The sequence below is a fragment of the Nannospalax galili genome, unplaced genomic scaffold (genome assembly GCF_000622305.1).
Source record: "Nannospalax galili isolate Female #2095 unplaced genomic scaffold, S.galili_v1.0 scaffold476, whole genome shotgun sequence".
NCBI classification, from domain to species: Eukaryota; Metazoa; Chordata; class Mammalia; order Rodentia; family Spalacidae; genus Nannospalax; species Nannospalax galili.
In genome coordinates this window covers 1,598,230-1,622,586 of record NW_008338274.1, presented here as the reverse complement: position 1 = coordinate 1,622,586, position 24,357 = coordinate 1,598,230, and the positions used below count along the sequence as shown (strand labels likewise).

At 40.2% G+C, this 24,357-nt stretch overlaps 1 protein-coding gene across 1 annotated transcript in view; it reads left to right on the top strand.

Moving 5' to 3' along the window:
• The window catches only part of Tgs1 (trimethylguanosine synthase 1), a 42,578-nt gene extending 21,346 nt beyond the window's left edge, over window positions 1-21,232 (top strand). The window contains exons 9-13 of the mRNA XM_008833080.3: window positions 2,489-2,650; window positions 4,694-4,837; window positions 7,243-7,459; window positions 8,830-8,908; window positions 21,101-21,232. Coding sequence (XP_008831302.1) covers window positions 2,489-2,650; window positions 4,694-4,837; window positions 7,243-7,459; window positions 8,830-8,908; window positions 21,101-21,229 — 731 coding nt within the window. The 3' untranslated portion in view covers window positions 21,230-21,232. The remainder of the gene's footprint in view (window positions 1-2,488; window positions 2,651-4,693; window positions 4,838-7,242; window positions 7,460-8,829; window positions 8,909-21,100) is intronic.
• The last annotated feature ends 3,125 nt before the right edge of the window (window positions 21,233-24,357 follow it).

Genomic DNA, 24,357 nt, shown 5'->3' with positions numbered 1-24,357 from the left:
TACTGTTTCATACAGAAAAACTCATTTTTAATGCTACTAACACTTAGATGTCTGCACATGAGTCTCTAATCTCTATGTATCTCTGATTATTACTGGTCACAGTCAGTTACTTTGTGAGATCCACCTGAGCATGGATATAAAATCATTGGGTAGATTTCAGTGGTAATGTTTATCACCTCTACTAATTAACATGAAGCAAATTTTTATGCTTCTTCCTTAAATATAACTTTTTTTTTTAATTTGTTGATTTTGTGTGTGTGTATGTCTGTATTTCATACAAAACATCCCGAACAATCTTATTCATCTGTGTACCCACATCCCAAATGGCACCCTCCCATAGCACCCCCCCAACTGGAGCCCATATGCTTTGTCATCCCTGTTACTGTCCACTGTGTTGTCAGTGCCCCAGCCATTCCCTAGTGCTTGTCCATCTGCTGAATCTACTCAGCCTATCTAGAGGTCTTTGTTTTAGGAGGGTCAGCTGTTCCTCACCTAGCAGCAATCAGTTGTCAATATTCCTTTAGATAAGGTTGGGGTCTGCTGTTCATTTTCCCAGTTCTATGCTAGGTTACTGTTGACACTTGCCGATTTCTAAAATGCTTTCTTGTACCTTATTCTTAATCTGTAAGGTAGCTTGCTGAGATAGGTGATTTATTCACCATTCTGTACAAGCAGAAAATAAAGCCCAGAGAAATTAAGACATTACCAAGTAGCTAGTGTAGGTAGACTCATTACCAGTCCCCTGGTTATTACTTGTTGTTTTCCTGCACTCTCTTCTCCCCGCACATTTGCTGTCATGATGTTAACAGCCCTTGTGTAGCATGGCATTGCCTTACTTAGACACATGGAAGATGTTGATTGTTAGACTGATCAGAATTCTGGTATGTGTACTTAGTTTCTTTAGCATTAGATCACATACATTAGTCTTTTTACAGCAAGGAATTAGTCTGCTCCAGATGGTCATTATTCCCTCTATTGTTTAAAAAAAAAAAAAAAAAAAACTTTTAGCTTAAGCTTGACCTTTTGTTTTGCTATTTGTGATGATCTGATGGTCAAATTAAGGCATATTCCTATTCTTAAAAACCATTTAAATGTAGTAGAGTTTGCTCTTTGTCACTGTGATCTTGTTTTTATACTATGACAGCTCTCACCTCTTCCAACATTGCTGCATGACTGCCTGTAATCTTCTGGAGACTGAAACCTAGTAATCATTCTGTTAATCATTTGTCTAAATAATTATGTAATGGAACTCAACCATATTTCTGAGACATCATGTGTATTCTGGTATTAGTAAGGCCAGGGCTAGAGCACTGAGTAGGTCCTTAGAAGATTTTTGTTTTAAAGAAGTGAAAAGGGGGGCTGGAGAGATGGCTCAGGGGTTAAGAGCACTGACTGCTCTTGCAGAGGACCAGGGTTCAATTCCCAACACCCACATGGCGGCTGCGAACTGTCCTTAACTCCAGTTCCAGGGGTATCTGAAGCTCTCTTCTGACCTCCATAGCATTGCATGACACAAGTGCACTTACATACATGCAGGCAATATACTCATACATATAAAATAATAAAAATAATTTTTTTTAAAAAATGAAAAGGGCTGGGCTTGTTGTACACATTTATAATCTTAGATGCTCAGGAGGCAAAAGTAAGATCACAAGTTCAAGGCCAGTCCAGACAAACTAAATCAGCCAGACCCTATCTCAAAATAAAAATAAAAGGAGCTGGAGAGATGCTCAGTAGTTAAGAACACTGACTGCTCTTACAGAGGACCAGGGTTCAATTCCCAGCACCCACATGGCGGCTAACAACCATCCGTAACTCCAGTTCCAAGGGATTCAATGCTCTCTTCTGATACAGGCATTGAACAACACAGTACACATGTAGGCAATACACTCATATGCAGTAAAAAATAATAAAATATTAAAAAATAAAAAACAATCAGGAATATAGCTCAGTTGTACAGTGTTTGCCTAGCAGAAAGCCCTGAGTTCAATACCCCAGTACAACAACGACCAAAGAAGTAAAGAAAAATGTTTACATTTCTTCAATTGACCAACTAAAGCATTATTTTGGTTAACAATAGCTTATGCCTGTGTCACTGCTTTTAAGTATGGGTTGAAGTATCCCTTATCTGAAAGAGTGAGGACCAGATAAGTCTGGTTTTAGAGGATTTCAGATGTACAAACTATGTCTCTTGTCGGTGTTGCAAATGAAGTTAGTAAAATACTACACATTCATTCATTCATTCATTCCTTTTGTAGGAATAAGAAATTGGAGCTTAGAAAGCCAAGCTCTTAAGCCAATAAATAATAGGCTGTGGTCTGAAGTCAGTTGTGGTGTTTGTCCTTGTGCTTCTCTGGGTGTGTCGTTGCATACATGTTCTGGAGCAGTCCAAAACTGATTGTTTAATATTGCTTCCTTTTTGGATAAGTTACTCTATGGTGTTCTTTTTTTCATAGTGAGCATCTATATTCTTTGTATCTTACTTTAGCTGAAGTTAAAAAGAAGAAGAAGAAGAAGAAGAAAAAGAACAAGAACAAAAAGATCAATGGTTTGCCACCCGAGATAGCCTCTGTTCCAGAGCTGGCAAAATACTGGGCCCAGAGGTACAGGCTCTTCTCCCGCTTTGATGATGGGATTAAGTTGGACAAAGGTAAACAGAACATACGAATTTTTTAAACTATTTAGAAGCTACTTCAGCATTCTATGAATATTATATATATAAATAATATATTTTTTAAGATTCAGATTGAAGTTTAATCTGTATATTGTATCTTATAGGTAATAATTGATAATTTTTTTTAGAGAGAATATCCAGTGAAAATATACCTAATACAGAAAAATGATTTAAGTAGTTAGCGCTGGAAACTTGAACTTTTTATTGTGCTTTCCTTTATTGTGATCTTTTTTTACATTTAACTCCTATGTGTATGTCTGTGTCTATGTGCGTGTGCATGTAGAGGTCAGAGGACAGCCTAGAGGAGTCAGCTCTCCCTCTACCAGGTTTATCCTGGGGATCAAACTCAGATTGTCAGACTTGGCGGCATGTGTACCCACTGAGCTATCTCCAAACCTGCTCTGATCTTAAATGACTGACTTAACTTAGTCTTGCAGACTGATGCTCATTTTCATATGGAGACTGCCTAAATATTAGCCTTTATTATCAAAACCTGGGGGGAGGGTCTTTGTCTATTTTGGAATTTAGGGAATTCTATGGCCCCCTTATAATAATTTGTAAAATACTGTATATTAAGGGAAACATTTAGGAATTTATTAGGAGAAGAAAGATTGGGGAAAAATTCTATTAAAAGGAGTTTAGAGTCAGTCTTCCAGTAATGAACAGCCATTTGGTGTTACTAAAGAGTAAGAACAGGAAAGTTTGCACATCATTTTGTTCATAGAAATCTTTTTCTGAAAAATGCAGACTCTCTGGAAGAAAGGAAAGCAGTATTCTTTCCTCTGAGTAAGTATAGGACTTGATTTCTGAAAACGGTGAGCGTTCTATCCTTCACCATTCATAAAAAAAGAAGCTGTGACTATTTGTTATCAGCTCTTTGCTTTTTTGACTCTTAGAAACATGTACATTTTCCCAAAGTGTCGGTACAAATCTGGGTCGTTGCCTCTTCATTATGAATGAAATAATTGGGAACTCATTGTAGTATGGGGAGCTATCCAATCAGAGCAGCTAACTTCATTTTCATAGTAGATAAATGAGGCCAGGTTGGGCCACAGCTGCTCCTTCAAGCAGAGAACCTGCTTCAAGCAGAGAAGTAGCAGCTGTGTACAATCCCTGGAGAAATGTGGAAATATTACAAATGAATCAGGAATTAGCAACTGTGTAGAGCTTGTCTTTAAAACTAATTCATTAAGGGCTAGAGAGATGGCTCAGCAGTTAAGAGCACCAGCTGCTCTTGCAGAAGACTTGGGTTCAGTTCTCAGCACCGACATGGCAGCTAACAACTGTCTCTAACTTCAGTTCCAAGGGATCCAACACCCTCTTCTGACTTCCACAGGCACAGCAATATGTGGGTGCACTTATATACATGCAGGCAATACACTCATACACATAAAATAAAAATATTTAAAAAAATTTAATAAAGTAAAAATAAAACTTTTGCAAAGCCAAACTAAGATACATGCAGGCAATACACTCATACACATAAAATAAAAATATTAAAAAAAAATTTAATAAAGTAAAAATAAAACTTTTGCAAAGCCAAACTAAACTGCTTTGTTTTGTTTGCTTTCTGTGTATCAGTGTTTTGCTTGCATGTGTATCAGTGCATCATGTGCATGCAGTGCTGCAGAGACCAGAAGGGAACATCAGATCCCCTGGAACTGAAACTACAGACAGTTTTTTATTTCCACCATGGTCATACTAGGAACATAACCCTGGTCCTCTGCAAGAACAGCAAGTGCCCTTAATCGTTGAGCCATTTCTCCAGCCCCGCCTTTTTTAAAAATCATATGCATATGTGTGTGCCTATGTATGGGCTTGTGTTTGTTTGTAAGGGTTGAGTGCAGTGTCCACAGAGGCCTGAAAATATGGAGCTGGAGTTACAGGTGGTTGTGAACCATCTGATGTGGTTGTGAAAGTGTACAGCATGGTAATGTTTGCTTTTTTCATGCTTGGCTTGCCTTCTTATAATTGAGCATCTTGCAGAGGTATTTATTCTTCCTGTATCTTCCTTTTCAGAGGGCTGGTTTTCAGTGACTCCTGAGAAGATTGCTGAGCACATTGCTGGCCGTGTCAGTCAGTCCTTCAAGTGTGACATTGTAGTAGATGCATTCTGTGGAGTTGGGGGAAATACCATTCAGTTTGCCTTAACAGGAAAAAGAGGTAATTGGCTCCCCATGGAAGACAAATATTTTATTTCCAGTTTCTGCAGTAAATGTTTTTACTTTACATATTTTTGCTGAGATTTAATGTATAATTAATAATTTCATGCCAGATATTTAAAATAATAGCTTGCATTATATATTAGATATTCACCTTGTATGATAGGATATTTGATACATACTTATTTAGTCAACAGTCTTGTAAATTACATGTTTTGCTATGTGCACTTCACAGATAAATTGAGCCATAAAAAGATGAAGGAAGTTGCCCAAGATTATACAGACACACCTACTAATTTCTTATCAAACTCATAACAAACTATAAAGACAAGAATACTGTTTCTTTAGAATAAAAGTGCACTGGGTAAGGAGACCTACTTTTGCCTCCTACTCAGTAGCTTTATGCCTTTTGACATTTGACTTTAAAGGATATATTGAATTCAAATAGCCTTGTGATACCTTTCAGCTTTAACATCAGCTTTAACATAACATCCAGAATATTTTAAGTACTGTATTTCTTCATGGTTGTTTGACTGTGGGATCAAAAAGAGAAAATATCCCCTGTGTATCTGCTAGTAACTGTCAAGTATAGCGTGCTTTTCCCCTGGAGAAAGACTTTTAAAAATGGACTGTTGGGGAGGCTGAAGATAAGAGCTGTTGCTGCTCTTGCAGAGGACTCAAATTTGATTCCCAGCACCCATATGGTAGCTAATAACCATCTGTAACTCCAGTTCCAGGGGGATCTGACTCCCTCTTCTGGCCTCCATGAGCACTAGGCATGCATGTGGTAACACTTACCTGCATGCAGGCAAAACACATAAAATAAAAATAAATAAACCTTTTAAACAAATAAAATTTTAAAATGGAATGTTGGAACCTATGAGATGGCTCAGTAGTTTGCTGACATACACACAAATAAATAAGTAAATGCTAAAATATTTTTTGATGGAATATTCTCATGGAACATGGTTGTCTATACCAGCTTTTAGGAAACAAGGGGATCATGAGTTCAAAGCCAGGCTGGGCTACAAAGAAACACTTTGTTTCCCCCCATACACATCTGTGCACACACACTCAAAATAAATGGGACTGAGGATGTATCTTGACAGAGCCCTTTTCTAGGATGGGCTGGATTTGATCCTTAGCACAACAGAAAAAAATAAATTTATTTTATAAAAGAGAACCATGCTTAGTGGTTCATGCCTGTGTAATCCCAGCACTTTGGAGATAGAGGCAGGAAGATTAAAGACTAACCTCTGCTACATAGTGACTTTGATGGCAGCCTGGGCTACATGAGCTCCCCTCTCAAAATAAGAAAGGAGTCGGGGAGGGGTGAGCAGGGGCATTCTGCCCAACTTACATAGTCTTGAAAGTCAGGGTTTTCACTGTACTTTTCTGACTCTGTATCCCTATCCCCTCCCCCCCTTCTTCCCTTCCTCTCTCCTTTCCTCTCTCCCTCCCTCTCTCCCTCTCCCTCTTTCACTCTCACTCTCTCTCACCTGTCCTTTCTTGAGTGAAGGGTCCTGTAGCCCAGACTGGCCTTGAACTTCTGATCCCTCCTCGTCCACCTCTCAAGTGCTGGGATCACAGACATGTATGACCAAGCAGGAGCTGCTGAGTATCAAACCTAGAGCTTCATGCATGTGATGCAAGCACTCTACCAAGTAAATTGTGTATCCCCAAGTCATTTTTATGTGCTTGTAATAAGATATTTCAAAGATAACCAGATCATACTCTTAAAGGTGCTTTCCCCACATACCTTCATATTATACTTACCAGTACATGATAGCTTACATTTCAGTGGATTTCAGCAGAATTTCTTTAATTGACAAGAACTTTCTTGTCCTCTGGAAATTTTCTTTAAATATTATGAAAACTGAATATATAGCTTTATGTCTTAACAAGTGAGATCTATTGCCAAGGTTTTCTGCAGTTTAGCACACATTTGGTAAAGGAAGATGTGGGGGGGGTTGGGGGTCCTACAGGAAGACTACTTCCATGTTCTCATAGGTCAGCTCACACCCTAGCCTCCTGGTTTCATTTAATCACTCACCCTTGCAGATTGCCAGCCTTGAGAAGAAAAGGAGGCAAATAGCCAATACTGGGTCTTGCCAATGCTAGAATGACCTGGCCTCTGCCCTGGTAACATGTTGGACTGGAAATATTGCCTCATTTTAAGGAACTGTTTTTGTTTGAAAGCCAGCATTGGGCTTTACATGCAAGTGGTGAGCTTTGAAAGCATTTACTGCTCCAGCGTTACGTAGCCCAACAAAGGCAGTCCAGACTATTTATATATAGCCACAAATCTCTTAGTCTTAAAAAAAGGGTTTTATTCAAGAATCATCTGATTATTGGAAAGGTAAGCTCTCAATGTTAACTCATTTTTTTTTCTTTTCTTATTTTTAGTGATTGCCATTGACATCGACCCTGTTAAGATTGATCTTGCTCGTAATAATGCTGAAGTTTATGGGATAGCAGATAAGATAGAGTTTGTCTGTGGAGATTTCTTGCTGCTGGCTCCGTGTTTAAAGGCTGATGTTGTGTTCCTGAGCCCACCTTGGGGAGGGCCAGACTATGCCACTGCAGAGACCTTTGACATTAGAACCATGATGTCTCCTGATGGATATCCTTTGAAAGTCCTGAGGGTTTGTGTAAATGCTTGTGGAGAGGAAAATTATGTGTGCATGTGAAAGAGAAACTGATGGAGAGGGGAGGTATTAGCTAATCACATTTGATAGATTCCACTGTATTTTTAACAGGTAATATGGAACTGGCCAGATGGCTCAACTGGCCACATAATAAGCCTGGCAACCTGAGTGAGCCCTGGAACCCACAAAAAGTGGAAGGAAAGAACCAACTCTATAGAGTTGTCCTCTGGCCTTCATGTATATACCATGACATACGATCATACACATTAACAACAATAATAATAACAACAAATTTTTTTTTTTTTTTTTTTTTGTACACCCATGATAACTTTTTATTTTTTGAGGCAGAGTTTCAAGCCACCAGGGTGGCTTGAACTTGTCATCCTCCTGCCTTAGTCTCCTGCATTTTGGATCTCCCTGTAGCCCCAGCTGACCTAGAACTCACTGTGTAGACCAGGCTGGCCTTGAACTCATAGAGATCAGCCTGCCTCTGCTTCCCAAGTGCTGGGATTAAAGGCATGCACCACCATACCCAGCCTAAATAAAAAATTTTAAACAATATAAAAATTATGTGGTGACTGTTCTACAAAAGTAATAGATGTGAGACTATAGTTCCCGTTGTTACTATTGAATTTTGACATTGTAAATCAAGATTGGATACATGTTTTGTTTGCAATCAGTAGAAATTGAAAATTCCCTCAAAACTTATTCCTAGGGTCTGGGGGTAACCATCTCATAACTTTCCTTCAACTCACACTGACTTGGACTGGTGGGTATGTAGCTTAACTTTCATCTGTACTAGAAAACGGTGGTGTGCTTTCCTGCTGTCTATTTTCTGAATTAGGAAAGGGCAGGAAGATAAAGAGTATGTATCTCTGGCTTTTAGCTACTGATACTTGAGCAAACAGATTTAACTCCTCTAACCTATGAGGAAGGGTATTTCTGCTAGGTTAAAAAAGCTCATATTCTGGGATGGAGAAATGGCTCAGCAGTTAAGAGCACCAACTGTTCTTGAAGAAGACCTGAGTTTGAGTTCCAGCATCCACATGATGACTAACAACCATCTATAACTCTAGTTCCAGGGGATCTGGCATCCTCTTCTGTCCTCCATAGGCATTGCATACATGACACAGGTGCACTTACATACATACAAGCACTTATACACTCATGCACATTAAAAAAAATAATAATAAATTTCAAAATTTTTTTTTAAATCTCTCTTTTTTAGGTTTTATCATTAAATTTAAATTTGTGCTTTTTGGTTACCAAAATACACTCAATTTATGAAAAGTAATGAACTCTCTGCTCAGAAATTAACTACTTTTTTTCTTTAACTCTTCTTCACCTTTGAAATTTTCAGACTTTCCCAAAAGATTACCAATAATATTGTTTATTTTCTTCCACGAAATGCTGATATTGATCAGGTAAGCTATTGCTGAAGAACTTCTATGTGTCTCTGCTTAACTGTCAGAAAAATGGGCAGGAAAAAATCCAAGAATGTCTCCTTACCAGAGAACCTGCTTTTGGGAAGTCCCTGGCCTTGTCTGCATCCCCCTCATTGATGTCGCTCTTGAGGACTGTAGACATAAATAGTTCTTGACGTCTTTATGAGGGTCAGTTGAAAGAATCGCTGACATTGTTGTACAGGTGGCAAACAGCTAAACTGTCCAGGGTCTGCCTTTACTGAACCTTCCATGAGAATAGAGGCCTTCTGTATTCTGGAAAATAGTAACACAATGAAATTAGAAAAAGTATACCTTTCCCAGGTGTGGTAATTCATAGCCCCAGCACTTAAGGGGCTGAAGGAGGAGTCTTGCTATGTGTTTGAGACCAGCCTGGGCTATAGAATGAGGCCCTGTCTGAAAGAAGGACGATACCTTTAACTTGGTCAGAAATTATTTTAATTGTCTCTCTTATTCCCTCAACTGTGTCCTCATCATCTCTTCCTTTTACTGGCAATCTGTCATTGATGGTTTAGTGGTTTAGACTTTAATATTTTCTTCTAGATTATTTCACTATCTTTTCAATTGGTATATATTCATTTCATAGGAAGTTCAGTTATCTGTTTTATATGTGTTGCCTGTACCTTCTGTGTTATATCTAAGAGTTCTGTAGTTTTGGCTGAATAGCTTTTTAACATCATTGATACCTCCATTCACTGGGAAAGAGTATGATTTATTTTCTGGGATGAGACCCAAGCATAAATATTTTTTTTTAGAATATTTTTATTATTCTGATGAGAGGCAATTTTTAACACATTTTTCTAGAAATAACTTGAAACAGGTTACATAAAAATATATACACAATGACGTTTAAGGGTGGAAAAGTAGGGATAAGAAATCAAAGAATAAAGCCAGGCGTGGTGGCACACATCCTCAATCCCAGCACTTGGGAGGCAGAGCCCAGCAGATCTCTGTGAGTTCAAGGCCAGCCTGGTCCACAAAGTGAGCTCCAGGCCAGCTGGGGTCATAGGGAGATCCTGGCTCAAAAAGACACCCCCTCCAAAAAAAAAAAATCAAAGACCAATGGGATCAAGTTTGGTGGAATAATGAAGGTTTCCATTCGTTCTGGTTTTTGTTTGTTTTTTGTTTTCTTTGATAATCCTAACTAGTTTATTGGGCTTGCAAACAGAGCATAAGGTGGAGGTTTATTTACAGAAGAGTGGGCGCCCCCCATTTATAACTGTGCTGGAAAGTTCACGGTCAAGTATAGGACCTGTGACTTCCCAACAGCCACACAAAATGGCGAGAAAGGTGCCTAATGGTATTCTCAGCTTATATATCCTTAGCCCTTCCCCCACATGCAGCTAAGGTCGACTAATCGGGTGGGAGGGGTAACTGAATCCCCCCTCGACTCCTTTATGTGTGGGAAGGAGGTGTGACTATAGCTTGCCACCATAGTGGTCAGAGGACACTTCCAGTTAACACTCCACTTGTTCCTCCGGCTCTTACATTCTATCTGCCAACCTCTTCCACAAAAGTCCCTGAGCCTTGGAGGGGGTGGGAGGTATGGGATGATCTTCCTCCTGTTGTGGCAAGGCACTGAACATTCAGGTCTCTACATTGTCTGTTTTCCATGGGCTGTTGACCCATTTCAGTAGGATTCTATCTACTATAAAAACACAATCAGCAAGAAGCAAGAACATCTCAATGTTCAGTGGCTACTATAATAACAACCTATGGGTGTAAACGCAAACACTTGGACGGTTCTTTAACAGGTGCATCACATCCATCTAACAAAACAATTGCAGTGACTTCCCACAGAGGCCTATATTCTCCTCTGCCAGAGGGGGTTGGTCTCATCTGCAGTACCAGATGTGTGTTCTACCCCTAGGAGCAGGCATTTTATCCAAACGAAAATTTGCTGATTATACATACACTAGACACTCCACTATTGCACCAGCAGGCACATCTTGTTTGGTATGTTGATAGTGCAACACATGGGGTCCATTGTTGAGCAGAGTTATGGGAGATGATTCTCCCCCAGTCATCTGCATACCACCTTTTGGCACCATGAAAGCCACCCATCCAGTGGCAGGGAGTCTCTAGCTTAGTCCAAGCTTGGTTCCTCCTTCCCCCACATTCATTTCATGCAGTGTCTTCAGCAATAGGGTTTTTCCGTCCACTTCTGGTGTACAGCCATTATTGGCAATGGCCTTTATTGCTTTTTTTTCCTACTGTGTTATCTGGAGAATTTTTCACCCTTTATTCCCATAGTTCTTTGTGTAGCCCTCCCCCCCTCCCCTTTTACTACCCCCTTTTTGTATATTTCTCCCTTAATAACACTTTTATCCTATTATTCTTCTCTCTTGGGCTCCTTCTTTCCCTTTACCTCCCTGTTTCCCTTCCATATTCCTGGTCCCTGGAGTTGCATCAGAATATGTACTCATAAGGATTTGGTGCTAGGATCCACAAATGAGGGAGAACATATGTCATTTCATCTTTCTTTACTGCTGAATAGAACTCCATTGTGTAAATATACCACATTTTTGTTAACCACTCGTCGGTTGAGGGACACTTAGGTTGCTTCCATCTCTTTGTTATTGTAAAAAGAGCAGCAGCAAACATGGATATACAAGTGTCTGCGATAGGATGAGTTCTAAAAGAGGGGCATAACGGGACCATAGTTTTTTGAGGGTTTTTCACACTGCTTTCCATTGGGGTTGAATGAGAAGTTTGCATGCCCACCAGCAGTGAATGAACATTCCTCTTTCTCTACGTCCTCTCTAACCTTTGGAGGTTTTCCTTCTCTTGATCTTAGCCAGTTTGACTAGGGTTAGATGGAATCTTCTTAAAGTGTTAATCTTCATTTCCCTAATTACTAAGGATGCTGACCACTTTTTAAGATGTTTCTTAGCCATCTTTATTTCTTCCTTTGAGAACTCTCTGTTCAGAGCTTTAGCCCATCTTTTAATTGGGTCATTTGGTTTCTTCTTTGATCTTTGAGTTTTTTATTTCTTGATTGTTTCTTTTGCTGTACAGAGCTTATTATTTTAATGAGGTTCCACAATTGTTGTTGTTGACCTTTATTCCTGAGCAAGTGCTGTCCAATTAAGAAAATCATTTCCTACAGCTATATCTTGTAGGTTACTGCCAATTCTGTGTCCTGGGTTATCTCTAGGGGGCTCTACTTGTAGACCTCTTCTATAGGACTGGTGGAGATTGGTAGCTTTACATTTTATCTTTTTTTTCATTGTGAATTTTGGTATGTGAATTTCGTTTGTTGTCTGTGATTCTGGTATGAAAATCAAGTCTTCTTTTGTTGAGTTGAAGTTTGCTTCTGTTTGTATTATTGGTGTGCCTTGATCATGTTCTTATTATATAAAGCTGGTTGGTCTAGGTTTCAGGTTCTCAGATTTTATTTTGGAGGGAACTGATGGCTTCAGATCCAGCTACTCAAGAGCTTCCACAGTAGCCCAAGTCATTATCCAGTCAGGTATACTTAGGTTTCCTTCTAAGGTTTGGACCCCTATTAGTGGGCACTCAGAGCACAGTTTGGGAAGTTCCCTAAGGGCAGGAGATATCTTCTTTTGAGTTGTTGGAAAATGAACAGCAGAGCCCAATCTTATGTAAAGGATTGCTGGCAACCAATTGCTGCTAGATGAGGAAGAGCTAATCATTCTAAAACAAGGAACTCTAGATAGGCTGACTAGACTCAGTAGATGGACTAGTACTGAGGAACTGTTGAGGGCACTGACAACACAGTGGACAGTAACAGGTATGACAGATTATATGGGATCCACGTTGGGGGGCGGGTGTATGGGAGGGTGTCATTTGGAATGCGGTCATAAAGATTAGATTGTTTGGTATGTTCTGTATGAAATACACAAAATTCAATAAACAAAAAATGAGTTATACTTGAGGAAGAAACAACAAAATTTGCTTCATGTTAATTAATAGATATAAATAACATTACCATTGAAAGCTACCTTTTTATCCATGCTCAGATGCCAAGGATCTCAGAAAGTAACAGACTGTGACCAGCAATAATCAAATATATAGAGATTAGCGATGCATGTGCAAACATCTAAGTGTTAGTTACATTAAAAATGAGTTTTTCTGTATGAAACAGTATACTTTAAAGTAAAATGGAGATCTTTTTTAAAGCTTCTTACTTTTTTTGTCCTCAAAAACGAGTGAGACTTAGACTTAGAGGAGCTTGGATATGACTTCTCTGGTAAAGTGCTTACCATCCAAGCAAGAGGACCTGAGTTCAGATCCCAACACCCACATAACTGGGTGTGGCACTGTGCACCCATAAGCCTACCACTGGGAAGGTAGAGACAGGAGGTTCCAGTTCGGTAAGAGACCCTGTCTCGAAAGGTAAGGTGGAGAACAATTGAGGAAAACATCTGATGTCAGCTTCTTGCCTCCTCACATGTATGTACATACATGTTCACATAGACTAGCATCTCACATGTATGTACACATACACATTCCAGTTCGGTAAGAGACCCTGTCTCGAAAGGTAAGGTGGAGAACAATTGATGAAAACATCTGATGTCAGCTTCTTGCCTCCTCACATGTATGTACACATACACACAAACATGTACCCAAATGTGCAACCCAAAATTGGACTCCATAGTTCATTCATGTTCTCTAGAGGGAGTAATGACACTATAGGATGATAACAGGCTTCAAGTATTCTGCTTGGTATTGAGTGCAGATGAAATTACAGCGGAAAGTCAACTTTTTTGTCTTTGAAATAAAAAATGTATCCATATGTGGGATTTTTAAATGAAAGGAGACAGTAATACAATCTTGAAAGAAATTAGAAGTACAGGAAAGTTGCCTTCTGAGTCTGCTGCTTGAAATTCAGGCTGCATTTCCCAAAGAAGTGACTTTGGTGGACCGTTAATTCCCCATTCAGAGGGGTTGCGCTGTGTGCTGTTCGTATTATATTAAACTGAATTCAGTACTAACAGAACTTGTCTTAGAAGTTGTTCCATGTAGGAGATGGTGCCTATTGTTTTTGTATCCAGTGAAATATTTCTCTAGGTTTCGTATTTCCTTGTCCTCTGATCCCCTGTTTCTTTGATTGTTGTTTTAAAACAGGTATCCCTTGCTATCCAAACTCTCACTATAAACCCAGAACTAAGTAATTCAGAAAATCTTTTTATGAAAAGCTCTTTGGGGTTAAAGTATATGTCACTGAAAATGCTATTAAAACCCAGCATCTGGAATTTGATTCAAAAAGCCGACAGGAAATGTGTCTTGCTACTTGACCCCCTATTTCTTACTGTTTTCCTTCCTTTCTTACCCTTAACAGTCTAGAATTCCAGGCAATACTGGTTTTAGATTCACTATGCTTTGCAAGCATGAAAAGCTTTTACATAATAAGCCTATCCACTATAGAAGAAAGTCTCTGAGCATCTTAGCCTTCAGTAACTGCATACAACAATTTCAGACAGGGCTTTGGGTGAAGCCCCTGTGGGTAGACTCTAATACGAATCTCTTCTAGCCAGGTGTGAGTGATTAGCCCCTGTGGGTAGACTCTAATACAAATCTCTTCTAGCCAGGTGTGAGTGATGAGAGCAGGCCTCCTAGCCCATGTGGGACAGTAGCCTCTTACCCTTGTCTACTCTCACAATAAGACAGAACATGTAACCAGAAACCTTACAGCATTTACACTTGGAGTTCAGACTAAGCACTTGGACCATGCTCATGCCAATACATATAATACTGAGCAGTATCCCTAGAATTGTGTTAAAGATACAAATTTGTAGTACTCCATCAGGCAATTCCTGGCCCTTGGCTAGTATGACTTCCTCTTCTGTGGCGTCTTTAGATGTATACCATGATTACTTTGGGCCAAACCCCACCTATAGAGGGGGAAAATGTGTACACATTAGCATAGTTTTGGACGAAGCATTCTATAATTAACTAGGGAGATTGGGGTTAGATTTAATCAGGGGATCTCTTTCTGGGAGGTCGTATTTCCTAGACTCTCATTGGCTTTTTAAGTTCCATTCCATAGGAGGTTGGAAGTGTAACTAAATGGTAGATTACATCCTTAGGATGTAGAAGGCCCTATATTCATCCCCAGCACCAGAAATAAAAATAAATAAATTCTGTTCCATGGTGCCTAAGGAAGAAGGGGTTCCTCATTGTGGAAGCCACCACCTTCCTGAAGGTTTTTATTTTTTTTGTAGTGCTGGGGATGGGCAAGTGCTGTACTGCTGAACTGGACCCCAGTTTGTTGTCATTGGTTTGTATAGGTAGGAAGGTAGATAAGAGTAAGAATATTACTGAAAGCATTTCTAAATGTGTAATATCTGAATAGCTAGAGCTAGTAACATAAGCCAACCCATTACATGATACTATAATTGGAAAATACTTTAAATATAGCAAAATTCAGTTCATTAGCATTTTTAGTGGTACAATTTTGCCAGATTTCCTTACGAATTATAGTTCTAAGTGTTATTTAGTAATAGTATCTGCTTATTTGATAAATGGAAAATTAGAGCCTTGGCAGTTTCTAAATATTAGAATTTATAAAAGGTCATGTCAAAAATACTCTGAAATTAATACAGTAGAAATCTGGTCTAATAGTAGTGTTGTAATATTATTAAAATTATATCAGTGTGGTACTGCAGAGACATCCCAGTGGGTAGAAGACCATTTGTCCAGGCCCAGGAACCAGAAGCATAAGAGAGCTAAGGACAGGGTTGGATGTCTAGTATATAGAGGAATTGCAGACTCTGAAACACCCAAACCTAACGATAGCCAGCCTTAGAACTCAGAGCACAAAGAGTTCATTCATCCTTCTAAAATAACTGTGCTGCATTGTAGGTGTATACAACATGGGTGTTTAGGGTTCATAGGATTCTCCTGCACAATTAAGTGTAATTTAAAAAAAAAATCTTTATAAATTTCAGCTAAATCAGTTCTGGTCCATTCACGTTTGATGAAAAACATTTCCGTGAACTAAAAATTTGGGACAAAGTAGAAAGCACTTGTTGCTAAACTTTATCTGCCACAGGTACTTTCTTTCCATGTGGAGTTCTGATGCCCAGGTTTCTAGATTCAGCTCTGCTCTTAATCACTGTGTAATCATACATGTAATGTAAGATGAACAGTAGCCAGTTGCTAATATTTGTTAGCACTCTTTTTTGGAGATTTTGCTGCTGGAAAATTAGAGCAGTATCATGTGTTTTTATGCTACATATATGATCGTTCTCCAGAAAGACATGAAACTGAGAGGGCTTGGGTTGGGTTGGGAGATACAGGAGACACTTCACTGAGACACTTACAAGCATAATTTCTTGTGTCTTAAAAGGTTATCTTCATTTTGACCATCAGTAAGAGTTTCAATCCTTAGTTCTAGTGTCAGTTCAGATTAACTGGTATTGCTTTTTATAAAATTATATGCATCTGTCTCTTGGGGGCAGTGGCATTGTCCGTACACTTGAGCACAGGTACTTCCAGAGGCCAGAGGCTTCTGAACCCCCCAGACCTGGAGTTACTGGCAGTTGTGAGCCATCTACATGGGTGCTGGGAATTGGACTCAGGTCCTCCTCTTCACCACTGAGCTCTCCCTAGCCCTTGGTATTGCTTTGATGAGCCTAACACTAGGTGATGCGCTGGAAGCTTGAGTGTCTAACGGCTGTTTCCCCGCCTACCATCTCCTCTCCCATCCTGCCTCCCTTTACTTCTTATTCTCTTCTTCAGTTCGTTACACTTTAAGACAAGGAAAGAACCAAGTAACATTTTTGTCAGTTAAGCCTGCTGGTGAAAAATAAAGACAGCTCAAAATTGATGACATTAAATTTGCTAGAAGCACAGTATTTATTCATTTGAACATAAATTTAGTATATGACTCACATTTAATCTTTCAATTATATATAATCAAAAAAGCAAGAAAGTTGAGGTTAGAAATTGTTTTTAATCAAAATTCTTGAAAGTAGCATGTTAACCTTTTAACTTAAAAAAAAATTTGTTTATGTGTATGAGTGTACTGCATGCATGTATGTGTAAGTACATCTGTGTCGTGCAATGCTCACGGAGGTCAGAAGAGGACATTGGGTGCCCTGGAACTGGAGTTACAGTTGTCAACCACCATGTGGGTGCTGGGAACCGAACCTGGGTCCTCTGCAAGAGCAGCCCATGGCCTTAACCACTGAGCCATCTTTCCAGTTCCTCTTTTAGTTTTCTTTGTCTACACTAAAATAAGAGTTTTCCTATTCTGTGTTGACATGCAGATTCAGTGTTAGGTGCCATACCTATGTTTATGTGTCTGTCATCTGATTTTCCAAGCTAGAATCTAAAAACCCATGAAAGCAAATATTTTGCGTTGCCTTGTTTACTGCTATACTCCACTTCCTACAGCAGAGACTGATAGCTCTCAGTTACTAAGAACTCTTGCTGCTGACCTCAGAAAACTCCCGTCTTTGCTCTTTCCTCTTATCCAAAGTTCCCTTATGTAATGAACCTGAAAGGTTCAGAGAAGGAAAAACAATACTTTATCACAAGATTACTATTTGTGACTTATATAAGATATAGCAACTTTTTAAAGTACCTTTAATTTTTTGGTTTTTTGAGGCAAGATTTTACCGGGTGGCCTGGATTGGCCTCAAACCCAGATCGTCCTGCCTGTACTTCCACAGCACTGGGATGACAGGCAAGTGCCACCATGCCTGATTTACAAGTAAATTTCAGAAATTAATTTTCTTTTTAGGAAAACAGTATTTGTGGTGTTTTTAGATCTAGAAAGCCAAAGCCTGTTTTAATGACTTTCTAAATTGAGGTAGTAAATTATTGGTAGATTGGAATTAAATCCTGTGATAGATAAATTTTTTTCCTAGCGGATTTTCGCACTTGTTTTGCCTCTGCTTACGTTCTATTAAACTGACGGTCTTTCCATTTCTTCCTCCTCCCCTCTTGCTAGCTCCACATGTAACTTCTGAAAACTTTAGCTTGCCCATCTTGCAATCCTTAAATAAATCACAGGTTACAATGAATAGGAAAAAATATTACATATTAGTTACATGATAACGAGGAAAAATTATTGTGAAACAATTATATTTTACAAAGCGCTAGTCACAATTTCTCATTTCACCCTTGGAAAAAAATCAGGCTATCTAGGTGCACTTCAAGTATTCTTTATGATCAAATAATGGGGTCGTGTGTATGTATGCTTAATCACTGTGAGACATTCTGTTTGACTGTTTGCCTCTATTTCTGTTGATAAAGGCATAGTCTGTCCTTTGGGGACAGATATTGGGGAGTGATATTGGGGGATGAGAAGGAATGTTGTTGCTCTTTAAATTGAATAACCTTTTTTCGTGTGTGTGTGTGGTGTGTGTGTGTGTGTGTAGGGGTGTGTGTGTGTGTAGGAAGGGGTGTGGGCATACAAACAGAGATCAGAGCACAACCTTTGGGTGCCAGTCCTCACTGTTCCAACTTGTTGAGACATTGTCTGTTCACTACTGCAGAGAAGCCAGGCTAGCTGACCCTAGAGCTTCTAGAGACTCTCTTGTGTCTGCCTTCCATTTCCCATACATGCTACTGCATCCTGCTGCTTTTTTGAGACAAGGTCTCACTATGTAGCCCTGGATGGTCTGGAACTCACACCTACTCTGTCTACACCTACTCTGTCTCCCAGGTGCTGGGATTAAAGGTATGCACCACCATGCTCAACTGTGTCCTGCTTTTTAACTCGGTTTCTGGGAGTCTGAGCTCAGATCATCAGATAATGATTAAGCACACATGGACATGACTACATTATTTGATCATAAAGCAAATGCTTGTATCCACTGAACCATCTCCCCTGCCATTTCGTTGAGCTGATCTCACAGTTTAGCCAGGGTAGGTCTTGAACTCAGAGCAATCCTCCCGCCTCAGCCTCCCAAGTGTTGGGATTATAGATGTGTATTACCATACCTGGCTTTGTTTTCCTTTTAAGAGCATACCATAAATGTCTGGGGTTTCTTATCTTCCACCAGGTGCCTGTGAATGTAGCATGCACTGAGATCAGCTTCTGTCAGCCTCTGAATCCATACTGGACTAAGAACCTTTCTTCCTTTCTTCCCAAAACACACAATTGGAGTCCTGCTGATTGCAGTTAACAGGAAGTGCCCATCTCCCATGTTTGTACCTGCCCCTGATACTTGGGGTAGCCCTTTCTCCACCACTGACTCCTGTTTTGACTGTCTGGGCATGTCCACTGTTTTCCCCATTTCCTTGCTCTCACTGCTGTCTGATAAACTGATCTCTGGTGATAGGAGTCATGTATTAGAAGGTGCAGTTTTTTAATTAGTTAATAGATCCATAAGATGTTAGCAAAAAAAAAAATAAGAGCTTAGAGTAAAACATTGCTGGTTTGAAGTGCTGCAAAGACCAGACAGTACAAGCATGTTACCAGAGCCAAAGACTCCCCAGCAGCTAATCACTTCTGTTGTGCAGTATTTTGATTGGCACCCTTTGCTGTTCTGTTGAATGGGAGGAACTTTTGGCTCCTTATGTCAGTAGCTGTTCTAGTTTGCTTATAGTTGCTGTGATAGAAACACTGACCAAAACCAACTTGGAGAGGAAAGGGTTTATTTTGCTTCCAGCACAGTCCATCATCAAGGGAAGCCAAGGCAGGAACTCAGGGCAGGAACCTGGAGCACAGGCCATGGAGAAATGCTGCTTACTGGCTTGCTCCTTTGGCCTGTGCTCAGCCTGCTTTCTTATACAACACAGGACTACCTGCCCAGGGGTGGCACTGTGGCCTATAGTGGCCTGGGTCCTCCCACATCACTCAGTAATCAAGGAAATGCCCCACAGACATGGGCACAGGTCAGTCCAGTGGAGGCAATTCCTCAGTTGGGATTCCCTCTACCCAGGTGTTTCAAGTTGACGACTGAAGCTGTCCAGTAGCTATTGTTCTAGTAGATCTAAAAAACAGCAGTGTATATACGTGTGTATGTGTGTGTGTGTACACCAGCCTGGCCTCGGTCTCATAGATAATCCACCTGCAACAGCCTCCCAAGTATTAGGATTAAAGGCGTGTGCCAAAACACCCAGCTTATATTTATATTTTTTAAGATGTAAAGTAACAAAATAACAACAGGTAGAGGAGGTAGCTCACAGTAAAAGAACCATTAAAGAGGTAAGTAGAAAAAAAAAATACGTTAGTGAAGACTTTTAGCCTCGTGAGAGTGAGGATGGTGGCCTAGATTTGAGCTGTTTTCCTCCCTGTGTTCCTATATCATGCAGCCCCCACGAGGTAAATCACTAAAGAGTGCTGAGAGAGTAACATGATGATGACAAGATAAGCAAGAAAAAGGTTCTTAGAGGCAGGTGAGGTGGCTAAGCTGGTAAAAGTGCTTGCTACCAAGCCTGATGATCTAAGTTTGATCGCCAGAACCCACAATGGTGGAAGGAGGGAGCTGGCCCGCACAAGTTATTTCTGGCCTCCATAGGCATGCCATGGCACACATGTACACAAAAATAAATAAATTTAAATGTAACTAAACAATTTAAGAAAATATTCTTAGGAAAGTGGATTATTCTTAAAAGTCTGGAGAGATAGCTCAGCAGTTAAGAGCACTGGCTGCTCTTGCAGAGGACCTGGGTTCGATGCCCAGCACCCATATGGTGGCTAACAACGCTCCATAACTCCAGTTCCAGGGGAATCTGATGCCCTCTTCTGACCTCCATGGGCATTGCACAGCGTGAGTGCACCTACCTACATGCACACAATATGCTGAGACACATAAAAACAATAAAATTTTTTTTTCTTTGGTCTTTGAGACAGGGTTTCCCTGTAGCCCCAGCTGTCCTGGAACTCACTATGTAGACCAGGCTGGCCTTGAACTCAGACATCCGCCTGCCTCTGCCTCCCGAGTGCTGGGATTAAAGGCATTCACCACCACGCCCGGCCAAATAAAGCATTTTTTTAAAAGCCTGTTAAATAGATATGGCATGTACGGGGCTTGTCTGTTTTTTTTCCTCTGAATCTGTAGTTTGTAGCATGTACGGGGCTTGTCTGTTTTCTTTTCCTCTGAATCTGTAGTTTGTAGCATTGAGGAGAGATCACTGTGGATTAAACAGTATGAATTGGGAGGGGTGGGGGAACTACTTGGAAATCACACTTGTGTTCATGTGACTTAATTCATTCTGTGTTCTTTGCAGGTGGCATCCTTAGCTGGGCCTGGAGGGCAAGTGGAAATAGAACAGAACTTTCTTAACAATAAATTAAAGACGATCACTGCTTATTTTGGTGACCTGATCCGAAGACCAGCCTCTGAAACTGAAGTGTGAGGCTCTGTAAGGACAAAAGATCATGTGGAGTAAGAAAGCATTCAATGAGAGAGTATCAAGGAGCTTCCTCTGCTCCTTGATACTGTGTGTACATGCATCGCCATGATATGTAAAGTTTTGTGAGTTTTTATGAAGTGTTTTAAAATCTTCATGTAATGTTAACTGAGCTGTAGTCTGTACTCTGAAACACTAAGCACCATAGCTTGGTGGTAGATGCTTATAATCCCAGCACTTGAGAGGCCGAAAGATCAGCAGTTTGTCACCCTCTGCTATATGAGTCCTTGCCTCAAAACAAACAAGAGAGACATGTACAGAAAGAAAACAGGTGTGTCCTTGTGCTTAAACTCAGCAATCTGTGTATACACATATCTTTTTTATTTTTTTAACATCCATGTGTGTATATGTGTAAATAATTGTTGCTTTTTTTAAAATACAGAAAAGCAGACAAGTTCTGTCTATGTATTTAACCCCTACTGAAATAATGTTATAAATTTAATGCTAGAATAGTAACCAGTGTGGAATTGTATAGAAAGAAAACTCTCGCTACCTTACCCACTTTTTATTATACTATCTAAAAATAATCACAGTTAACAATATTTATAATATTTTATTAAATTTATTTCTTTTGTGTATTTGTATGTGTGTGGAGGTCAGAGGACACCTTGAGGGAGTTGGTTCTTTCTGTCCACCAGGAGATCGAACTCAGGTTGTTGGACTTGGTGGCAAGAGCCTTTATCTGCTAAGCCATGTTGCTGGCCCCAGTGTTAATAAGAAATTAATTTCAGGGGCTGGAGAGATGGCTCAGCGGTTAAGAACATTGGTTGTTCTTGCAGAAAACCCGGGTTCAAATCCCAGTACCCACATGGCAGCTAACAACTGTCCATAACTCCAGGCCTAGGGGATCCGACAGTTTCTTCTGACCTCCGTGGGTATTGCACGACATGGGTGCGCTTACCTACATGCAGGCAATGCACACATACACATAAAATAAAAAATAATAAAATTTTTTTAAAAATGAATTTCAGTATGCCCTGAAATACTGTTTTTCTTTGCTGATGCACTGTTCATTCAGTATTTTCCCTTTTTTAAGATAACCTGATCTATCTTTTTCAAAATAGATGCTCTTTTTTTTTATTTTAAATTATTTATATGTACGTCTGTGTGAATGAATATATGTCCATGTGTGTGGGCAAGTGCCACTGGAGGCCAGAGGAGGGCATTGAATCCCCTGGAGCTAGAGTTGCAGGCGGTTGTGAGCTGCCCTACATGGGTGCTGGGAACTGAACTCAGGTCTTCTGGAAAAGAGCTGCAAGTGCTTGTAAATGCTGAGCCATCTTTCCAGCCCAAGACGCTTCTACATAATATATTCTAGTTGGGGTTTGGGGGGCAGTTTTTTGTTTTATTTTTGATTAGTCTCATTGTAGCCCAGGTTAGCTTGTATTCTGTATAGCTGAGGATGACCTTATGTTCCTGATCCTCTTGCCTCTACCTCCCATGTGCTGGAATTATAGGTATGTGTCCCACACCTAGCTTTTCAGTATACCTTGAAGATCATTCCATTTCAGTACATATGTGTAACATGTTAATCTACCTCATGTTTTAAATGGCTGTTTTTGTACTCCATCGTCTGTGTATGCCATAATTAAACTAGTTCCCTGTTGATAGGTTCAGGCTGTTTTCATGGTTTTGCAGTTACCAACCATTCTGCACTCTTTCCTTACAATGTATGTTGTAAAAGTATACCAAGTGGGTAAATTTCTAGCAGTTGGATTGCTGGGCTTTTTGTACATTTTAATCTTGATAAATATGGTCAAATTGCGTCAGTAAAATTCAATTTGCTCTTAGGCTTTTTTTCTCACATTTTGCTTCCATGTCTCTGCTTTATCTGGATGATATTTTGTGTGTGTGTGTGTGTGTGTGTGTGTGTGCGCGCGCGCCCACCATGGGGGCAATGGAAGTGCCCACAGAGGCCAAAAGAGGGTGTTGGATCCCCTGGAGCTGGAATTACAGGTGGCTGTAAACCACCTAATGTGGGTGCTGGGAACTGAACTTGGGTCCTCTGGAAGAGCAATAAGTACTCTTAACTGCTGAACCATTTCTCTAGACCCCTTCATCTGGAATTCTAGTATCCTTTTTTTTTTTTAAGATTTTTTTGTGTCCTGTGTTTCTGTTTGGGTGTAGACCACATGTGTGAGGTTGTCCGAAAAGGCTAGAAGAGGGCATCAGATCTGCTACAGGAGTTACAGGTGGTTGTGAGCTGCCCCCCACCCTCAGCATGGGAGCCATTTCTCCAGTCCGTATCTTTTTATATTAAAGTCATTGTAAAGTCAATATGAATATGGATGTTTATATTCTTGAGATATAATAAGACTCCCAGTTAAGATTGTCATTTACAAGAAACCTCCATAAGACTTGATGAAGCAGGAAAAAAGGTTAAGAAAAATAGACTATCTGAGAGACAGAAAAAGAGGGAGCCCTTCAGAAATTCACAGTAGGGAAGATAGGATGACTGAAAAGTTGAGAAATGGGAGCACTGTACCAACCAGAAGAAAGCCAAGCCAGATGCATCTGCACCCATGACTCTCCCTAAGTCAGCAGTCCTGGTTCAGAGGATCCAACTGTCCAACCACAGAACAAGCCTACAGCTTTCATAAAGCCTCCAGGCCAGTTGGGGTCCTTGCTAGGACAGTGAGTTCTCCAATGGGATAATTTAGCATTAAGAGGACTTCCCAAGGGCTGGCTAGTCGACCCAGAGGTTAAGACCATGTACTGCTCTTGGAGAAGACCCAAGCTCAGTTCCCAGTACCCATGTCAGACTGCTCACAGCTACCTGTAACTCCAGCTCCAGGGTATCTAAGGACTTCCCTAGCTCTTAGGCCATCTCGAGAGGAAACCTGTTGTTTATAACCGAGCTAAGTGGGCCTGAGAACAAGAGACAATCACAAGTTCTCAAGTCTAAATTCAACGTACCACCTTCCCGGGATGAGAGTCCTGGGAGAGAACTGAATAGCATAAGAGGACCAGACACTGAAAACCTGAACAGGGCAGGTAGCAGGATGCCCAGCTCAGACTTGAAGTGTGCAGGGAGAGGTAGCCCCATCAGAGCCTGGAAGCAGGCCTCATCAACT